General features: G+C 35.3%; 1 protein-coding gene across 1 annotated transcript in view; it reads right to left on the bottom strand.

Moving 5' to 3' along the window:
- Vwa8 (von Willebrand factor A domain containing 8) overlaps window positions 1-10,139 on the bottom strand; it is a 264,776-nt gene that overhangs the window by 203,571 nt on the left and 51,066 nt on the right. Inside the window, exon 13 of the mRNA XM_013010639.1 lies at window positions 216-376. Within this exon, the coding sequence (XP_012866093.1) occupies window positions 216-376 (161 nt within the window). The remainder of the gene's footprint in view (window positions 1-215; window positions 377-10,139) is intronic.

Raw genomic sequence — 10,139 nt, forward strand, 5'->3', positions numbered from 1 at the left:
TTTACACTGATATGGCAGCGGTATTTCCAAACCTGTCCAAGATTCGCAGAAATGTGTTTATAACAATAAATAATCTACCATTGTACTTGGATATAGAATTTTTAGTTTTTACCTCCCCCCCATTTGAAAATAGGATTCCATGTCAATTGCTCATGGTGTGTATATGTGTGTGTGTGTGTGTGTGTGTGTGTGTGCATATGTGACTCATAACAAACCTTTGCAACACAGCAAGTGTGCCAGCATTGACTCGGTGAATGCCATCCAACAGGACCAGCTTCCCTTCCAATGCAGCATTCACGAGGGCTGAGGACCGCCAGGCAGTGTCTCCATTGGGAAGAGTGTATCTCTGCTGCAGCAGATCCCGTGCTGTCATATCCTAAATTCAGTCCCCACCACCCAGCAGAAAAAAACATGCAATTAGTCTTTAAGACATGGATAGGAGCTTATAACTTGATAGTCACCTCTCTCTCCCCACATACTATTTCCTATAATAATTGGAAAGTCATCCTCTCAAATCCACCAAAGAGTAAGATCTGTGGAAACCTTAGGGTCTCTTTCCTATTACATTTCACATACTAGGTAAGGATGAGGGATCCCATACTCTCTTCTCCTTTTAAAATGTCCATTTAGATAATGACAGTAATTTCTACTTGACTCTAATAGAATTTAAACTCAATTAGCTCTGTTACTTGGGTGGATCAGTGTTTGAATTCTATTTCAAATGAGATGTCATACAACTCGACACTCAGAGGCACTTGTCATGAATATGCAATTTCTTCCAGTTGATGGGTTTTCCTGAACAGCCATGCAAAAGCCCATCCAGTGACTTGTGAAAGCTGTTTGGTGATGGAGGAAATGGAGGAGGACAGTTAGCAGATGAGGTACAGGAATTGGGAAATAACAGCATGGCACTTAGAAGTAATTTTGAAAGCAAAAACACAATGTACTAGCACTAAAATAGTGCTTAATAGACAAGCAAACTATTAATAGTTGTGGTATATAAAATCTATCTGCTATAAAAAATGTTGGTGCCATATAATCTGAACATTTTTTCTTACATGTTAATGTAATAATTTATATTTCTGTAATACATTTTTATAGTTACAATTATTTTTTTCTTAATTTGCCAGTCCTGGGACTTGAACTCAGGGCTAGGGCACTGTCCCTGAGCTTCTTTTGCATAAGGCTAGCACCTTAACACCTGAGCCATAGCGCCACTTCTGACTTTTTCTGATTATGTGGTACTGAAGAATCAAACCCAGGGCTTCATGCATGCTAGGCAAGCACCCAACCACTAAGCCACATTCCCAACCCTTACAAAATATAAATTCAGTGATAACTACTCCAAGTTTTAAGCAGATAGATAACTAATAAATTTGTTTATTTTTACAATGGCAATAAATCTATATGTAACTCTTATTTACTTCAGTGTTCTTACTATACAATGATACTAACTTCAAAACATAAACAGGTTTGCATTGAACATAAAGACTGAAAGATGAATGAGGTGGCATTGATCTGACTCATGGTACTCATAAGTGGACATGTTGAATTGAAAACCTCTTACACAAAAAGATAATAATAGGAATAATAAAGTAGAAAAAGAAGGTACTTTAAAAAAGATAAAGATGCTTAAATCTTTATGAATTTAACTCTAAAACAAAGCTAAAACTCTCAATACTAATAATTCTAGAAAAACATTTATTATAGAGTTAAGTTACATAGAAAATAAACCAATAACATGCTATAGTATATTGGTTTGAAATCAGAGATAAAGATCAAAACAGCTGTGGAACTATTAAAATATACATAAATCCCCCTGTCCTGAAGATTCGGATGCAGTAGGTAAACTTAATTGTTTTATCAGTTTACTTTATTGTTATAATAGAGGTAAGGTACAAAAAGAGATTACAATTACATGAGTCAGGTAATGAGTACGTTTCCTTTTGAATAGTATCTTCTGTTCCCTCACTCTCTCCCAGTCCCTCCCTCCCGTCTCCACCTACGAGGTGTATAGTTCACTTTCATCCATCCAGTGAGCTCCACTGCTGCACTTTTCACCCTTTTCTCATATTTATATACAATAATATTCTTATTGAAATGAACTCTAAGATATAGAAGCAAGAGACCTCTCTTTTTTTAGTTTTATATTTTGTTAATCCCGCTTTTTAAAAAAAAATTAGCATCACTTGAGTAATTCTGGTATGTCTCCTAGGCAGGACGCTGCTTTATAAGACATTAGGTTGATAAAAATCTTTGTCTCATTCTTTAAACTTATATTCTACTAGGATCTATGAGTTGCATAAAAATATATAGACTGCCTAACAAAACAACAGAAAACTAAAAGTAAAGTGAAAAATTAAGGGAAGAAGGGGCCTTGTTCCTTTTAAATACTCCTAATTCAGAGGAGGTGGCAGTTCTGTGCAAAGAAATGGATGGATGTGAACTTTGAAAGTCCTCCTCTAGACTGAAAACATATGATATCCTTGTCCAACCAAGGTTCAGTCTTTTGTTTGGGCTGGGGAAGAAGATAAAGAATGTCATGACTTTGGCCAAAAGGGTTCAAGGTCTTAAGTAATTAAGGGTAGCAACTGATTTTTTAATTTTTTTTTAATTTTATGAGATAAAGGGCCATTATGTGAAGTAGTACCTAAGGATTACAGTGCATATTTAAAAATCAAATTTTTGGATTCTGAATTTATTTCAAGAGAAAAGTCTTCAGTCTATACCAACACACCTTGATTCACAAATCTGTGCTCAATATGAAAAAGTGCTATTTCATATGATCATTATTCCAAAGCACTTTATGTCTTATTAATTTACACAATGTTTACAGTACTTGCTTCATTCAAGTGAGTAAATATTTACCAAAACAGATGATGAAGGGGGCGGAAGGAGAAGGATTGGGATTGGGGGGGAGGGGGAGGCTGGGAAGGGATGTGAAGGGTAAACAAAAGGAGGAGGCTGCAATGCTTGGTAAGAAATGTACGCATTATCCTGCCCATGTAATTGTAACCCCTCTGTACAGTATGTTCACAAATAAAAGATAAAAAAAAAACCAGATGATGAGAAAAACATATAGTACACTGAGCATTTCTTTTCCAATCTAGCAGTTGGAGACTTCCTTGTATTTACTGAAGTAAAGTGAAATAATTATTTGTTGTTATACTGTGAGCTGTAACAGATCAATATAGCTCAGTGCTATTAATGCCCACCCCAACTACAGAAGAGAAATAGTTTTCTTCTATCTTGTGAGTGATAAAAAAATAGAAACTAGCTTAGTTATCTTACCTAAACTCTACATGGTCTCAACTTAAGAATCATTCTTTGTTTCTAATATAGCTGTGCATTAAAATAAAAGCCTTTCTGAGGAAAAAAATGTTGTTTAATATAACCTCTTTTCATATATAAGAGCTTACCTTCAAAGGTAAACACTCCAATTTTTCATAAAGAAATGGTTGGTCTTATTTCTCCAATATTAGTTAAAATCAGAAGTTATTTTTAATTGTGTAAAAGTCATTCCAATTGTATGAGATGCAAGGAGACCATCACAGAACAACTGGAACTAATAAAATCTAACAGAAAAATTTCAACATAATCTGAATTGACTAGTGATATGAATTAATTTTAAGTCATATGCTCTTTAAAACAGTTAACAATAATTGCAAATGTTTCTGTCCAGAGACAATTTTTAGTTCCCTAAAATTGTTGTTTTAATATTATTAAATTAATATTAAAGTTATTACTGTCATATTAACTTGTACTGTATTATGGAATTGTGTATACATGCATGCATATATGTATACACATATTTATGTTACATTACATATATACACATATACACAATTTTCTTATTCTTCCTGTCTACATGCACATTCTATTAGTAAACTGAAAGGAAAACATGTTTCAAAGTGCACGTTTTATGACATTTTGAGTGTACATTAATAAAAATCAAGGAAGATGAATGTTTCCATTTTGCATATATTTTCCTTGTCCCTGAAACTTGTGAACTTAAGAGGATAAAAATAGCACTAATTATATCACAGCAACCAATCCATTTCCTCTTTCTGCAATTTCCTTAAAACTTTCAAAACAACAGGACATAGAATTGAGGTCCTTTAGAGGTATAATTCTTTAACTTCAGTGTCTCACATTCATTCATATCCCTAAAAAACACTCTTATATTGCCAAAAGTCTGTGGTCAAGAATTATACTCTCCTCTTTTGCAACAGAGGAACCCAACTAAAAACAAAATGACCTAATAAAATGAGAAGCATAATTACATGAAGTGTTTCAGAGGATATAGATTTAACCCATAAAGCAATTGCCTGTCTTAAATATTTTTAGCACTTTAGAAAAGTCTAAGCTACGTTTTCTGAGACTTAGAGAAATGCAGCTATATGTGATTAAATTTGTAACTCCAGAAAGTGGTTGTGAGAGTGGTTAAAATTAGCCAAGATTTAATTTCAATTTATAAACTGAAATGGTATATTTTAACTATCTCTTTAATTATGAATATTGATATGGATGAAAAATTTTACATTTTGATGCATATATAATAAATTATTTGGCAAAAGATGGATATTAAACTGCATACAGTCAAAAACCAGACAAATATATATAAAAATATATATATATATATGTAATATATATCATCATCTGTAATCATAGCTAGTTGGACACTGAAATCAGAAAGATTAAAATGCTAGTCCAATCCAGGTAGGAAGTCTAAACGCCTCCATCTGAGTGGAAAAAAAACAAAATATGGCATGATGGCACACATCTCTCACCATGGTACAAAAGGAAGTCAAAATAGGTGAGATAGGGTCCAAGTGCACACCAAGGCAGGAAGGAAGACTTTAACTCAAAAATAAATCAATGAAAAAAAAGGCCAGAGTCATGATTCAAAGGTATAGTACCTATATAGCAAGCCTAGTCCCGAGTTCAAACTCTAGTATTACCCTTTAAAAATTACATCATATATAATCTCAACCTGATTAAAGAATATGTCTTTTTGCTCCATAAATAAGCTCAGAAGAGTTAGAGTATTTAAGTTGGTTTGCAAAAATATGTACAATGTGTTATGAAAAAGGAAAAATGAAATTAATAAAGGCAAAGATGGCATACAAAATACATACTAGAAGATAATTAAAATTTGAATCCAATCATTAATACCCAATATAAAGATTATCATTAAAAGGCATATAAGCCATAAGAACTAGAACACTGACACCAAATCAGAAGTAGTAACAAGCTGGGCAACGTTGGCTCATGTTTGTAATCCTTGCTACTCAGATCCGGTGGTTTGAAGCCAGCCAGGGCAGGAGACTCACCACCAGAAAACTGGAAGTGTTGTTGTGGCTCAAAGTGGTAGAGTACTAGCCTTGAGCAAAAAAGCTCAGAGACAGTGCCCAGGCCCTGAGTTCAAGCTCTATGACAAAAAAAAAAAGTAGTAACAAGGTTTGAGATTAAAATTGAGAAAAATTTCAGGCCATCATAGAAGTCAAAAGCAGAACAAACAAAAATTATAGCTGCTAATTTTTATGAAATGTTCATAATCATTAAAACTCTGATAGACTAATAATTATTTTCATTTTAGAGATGATAAAACTGGGATATGAAAAGGTTAATCAGTTTACCCAGTGAAGGACACACAACTGGTATGCACAACCAAGCAGTTCTCAAGAACATTATAACAAAAAGCCAAGCATGGTGACATATATGTCTGCAATCTCAGGTACTCAGGTGACAGGCAGGAAGTCTGCAAACTGAAGGCCAACCAAGACAAAGTTGGTAAAACTCTCTCTCAAAATCCAAGAATTGTAAAACTAAAGGTCTGGGACTATGGCTCAAGTGATAGAGCACTTGCTTAGCACACATGAGACCATGGAATCACTCCCCCACCAAAAAACAATAATAATAAAAGAAAATCTAGGCATGGTGGCACCACCTCTATTCCTAGCACCAAGGGGGGATTGAAGCAGGAAGGTTGCAGGAAATCTTGTCTCAAACATAAACAAAAAAAAAAAAAGACTACCATAACAGAGCAACAAGTTTCAGTAACAGAAATTCCAAAGGAAAAAAAGAAGTGATCTGGATTGAGCCATCCATGGACATATATAGCAGAAATAGAGAAGTTAACCAAGAAGCCATGCCTCAAGAAAGTAGAAAACCCTCCCATGCTCCTGGATTGGGAAGATCAGCATCGTGAAAATGCTAATATTGCCGAAGGCTATCTACAGATTCAATGCAATACCTATCAATATCCCAACCTCATTCCTTAATGAAATAGAGGAAGCAAGCTAAAAATTCATACAGAATAATAAAAGACCCCAAACAGTAAAGACAATCCTTAGCAGAAAGAACAGTGCTGGAAGACATACCAATGCCAAACTTCAAACTCTATTACAAAACTATAGTAATAAAAATAGCTTGATACTAGCACAAGAACAGGGTTGAGGACCAGTGGAATAGAACTGAAGACCCAGAAATAAGCCTGTAGATCTATGGTCACCTAATCTCTGATAAGGGAGCCAAAAAAATAGGATCAAAGAAAGAAAGCCTCTTCAACAAATAGTGCTGGCAAAATTGTTTAAACACCTATAGAAAACTAAAGTTAGATCCTTCTATATCACCCTGCATCAGAATCATCTCCAAATGGATCAAAGACCTAGAAGTCAAAGCAGACACCCTGAAAACATTACAGGAAGGAATAAGAGAAACTCTAAGGCTCCTTGGCACAGGCTGAAATTTTCTTAATAAAGACCCAGAAACACAACAAATCAAAGAAAGCTTGGACAAATGGGATTGCATGAAACTCCAGAGTTTCTGCATGGCGAAGGACATAGCTAGTAAGATCAGTAGAAGGCCCACATACTGGGAGAAGATCTTCACTAGCCATAGAATAGTCAAGGACCTAATATCTAAAATGTACTTAAAATAAAAATTTAAACCACCCTGAACCAAATTCTCAACGATTTCATTAATAAGTGGGCTAAAACTTAAAGAAAAACTTCTCTGAAGAGGAAATAAGAATGGCCAATAGACACATGAAGAAATGTTCAGCATATCTGCCCATAAAAGAAATGCAAATCAAAACAACATTGAGATTCTACCTCATTCCATTTAGAATGGCTATAATCAAGAAATCTAATAACAACAGAGGCTGGAGAGGATGTGGCCAAAAAGGAATGCTACTACACTATTGGAGTGTAAACTTACTCAATCACTCTGGAAAGCAGTGCAGAGAATCCTCAAAAGACTAAACAGAGCTCCCCTATGACCCAGTAATCCCACTTCTGGGCATTTACCCAAATGACCACAAACAAGGCCCATACTAAAGTTACCAGCACAACAAGTTCACTGCAGCATTACTTACCATAGCTAAGATATGGAACCAACCCAGATGCCCCTCAGTAGATGAATGTACCAAGAAAATGTAGTACATATACACAATGGAATTCTATGCTTCCATCAGAAAGAATGGCATTGCCCCATTCATAAGAAATAGAAATAGAAAAACTTGGAAAAATTCATATTAAGTGAAGTAAGCCAGACCCAAAGAAACATTGATCCCATGGTTTCCCTCATTTGTAATAATTAGTATACATCTAGGATAATCTTAGCAGATGAGCAGAATAGCTCAATATAAGATGATGCTAAAAGATCAATAGAAAGCCCATGGATTGATTGGGAGAAGATCTTCACTAGCCATACAACAGACAAGGGTCTCATATCTACAATATACTTAGAACTTTAATCAAGAAATCTAACAACAGATGCTGGAGGGGAAGTGACCAAAAGGGAACCTTACTGCATTGTTGGTGGGAGTGTAAACTTGTTCAGCCACTTTTGAAAGCAGTATAGAGGCTCCTCAAAAGACTCCACATAGAGCTCCCCTATGACCCAGCAATACCACTTTTGGGCATTTACTCAAATGATTACAAACAAGGCCATACTAAGGCTACCAGCACAACTATGTTTATCGCAGAATTATTCACCATAGCTAAGATATGGAACCAACCCAGATGCCCCTTAGTAGATGAATGGATCAAGAAAATATTATACACATACACACACACACACACACACACACACAATGGAATTCTATGCCTCCATCAGAAAGAATGACACCACCTCATTTGTTAGGAAATGGAAAGACTTGGAAAAAATTATATTAAGTGAAATAAGCCAGGTCAAAGAAACATAAGTTCCATAGTTTCCCTTATTTGCAATAACTAGTATATGTCTGAGACAAGCAGAAAAGGTCAAAAGCTATGTACATATGACCATATAATAGGACGCTAAGAGAAATTAAAAATTAACCCCAAGATAGGGACATGAGAGGTTTTATCTTCCTTGCTGTTGTTTTTAATGCATTTATAATGTACTATGTAATTTTTTTTGTTTCTTTTGTATGTTCTTCCCACATGGTATAACCCCTGTTTTCACTGTATTTGATTCCAGTGCCCTGCATCTTGTTTTCTAATTTGAGGAAGGGAAGGGAAATAACAAAATGCTGAAATAAGGATACAGGCTGACCCACTGTAACAATGAGATGTACAAGACACTATGTTGAACTTTACAACTTGGAAAGGGAGGGAGAAGTTGGGGAGGTGAGGAGGGAAGGGATGGTAGGAGAAAAACAAAGGAGGGGGTAACAATGCTAGATAGGAAATATACTCATTACCTTATTCATGTAACTGTAACCCCTCTGGTACAGTATCTTTGCAAAATGATGCTAAGCAAAATGAACTCCAAGATACAGTAACAACAGTTTTTTCTTTGTTGTTGTTGTTCTCAATGTACTATGTGATTTCTTTTTTCTTTTGTGTTTTCCCCACTATGGTTTATCCCGTTTTCACTATATTTTATTTTGGTACCCTAGGTATTGTATATATGTTTATCTGAATTGGGGAATGGGAACAACAAAATGGTGAGACAAAGGACAAAGGGTGAACCAATGCAACAGTGATATTTACAAGACAATATGTTGGAAATGAACTGTACAACTTAGAGGCTATGGGAGGTGGGAAAGTAGAAGAAAAATGAGGAAGGAGGTAACAAGTTCAACAAGAAATATACTTACTACCTTACTAACTGTAAACCCTCTGTACATCACCTTGACAATAAAATTAAAATTACAAAAAGAACACATGGCTCAGACTAGCTTCAGAAATCAATTTCTTATTATAGTCTCAATTTTTTGAGAAGACTTGAAAAGCCATGACTATAATGTTAAATGCTCTACAAGTAATCTCAAGAACACTTTTATCACCACCACTGTTACAATATATCTTTAAATGCAGGTATACAATACTAGTCAACAGTATGAATGTCTAGATGAATATGGTTCCCCATTCTTTTTTTTTCTAAATTAAATACTTAAACATCTGTAATCCTAGCTACCAAGAAGGCTGAGATCTGAGATCAAAATTCAAAGCCAGCTTGGACAGGAAAGTCCATGAAAATCTGATCTCTAATTAGCTAGCAAAAAAAGCCAAAAGTGAAGCTGGGGCTCAGGGGTACAGTGCTAGTCTTGAGCAAGAAAGCTCAACTCAGGACCTTGAGTTCAAGCCCCAGGACCCATACTATATATATATATATATACATAGTACATGTTTACTATATATATAGTACATGTATACATATATGTATATATATATGTATACACCATCAATTTACTGTATATATTATGTATATGGACTTGTCTCTTTGATGTTTGTAAACAAGTATTATTGATTATTTTGTTTTCTAAAAGAAACTAGCTGGAATTTGTAGGCTTTGCAACTATAACAACAACAACAACAAATCATATTATCACAGAAAATCTGAGAGCCACTTGGTTCATGCCTATAATTCTAGCTACTCCAGGAGGCTGAAATCTGAGGAGTATGGTTTGAAACCAGCTAGGGCAGAGAAATTTGTGAGACTCTTATCTCCAACTAATCACAGAAAAAGCTGGAGGTGGTGTTATGGCTCAAGTGGTAAAGTGCTGCCTTAAGGAAAAGGAGCTTGGGGACTGCACTCTGGCCCAGAATTCCCAGGACTGGGAAACGAAGGAAGGAAGGAAGGAAGGAAGGAAGGAAGGAAGGAAGGAAGGAAGGAAGGAAGGAAGGAAGGAGGGAGGGAGGGAGGGA

The sequence above is a fragment of the Dipodomys ordii genome, unplaced genomic scaffold (genome assembly GCF_000151885.1).
Source record: "Dipodomys ordii isolate 6190 unplaced genomic scaffold, Dord_2.0 Scaffold1, whole genome shotgun sequence".
NCBI lineage: Eukaryota > Metazoa > Chordata > Mammalia > Rodentia > Heteromyidae > Dipodomys > Dipodomys ordii.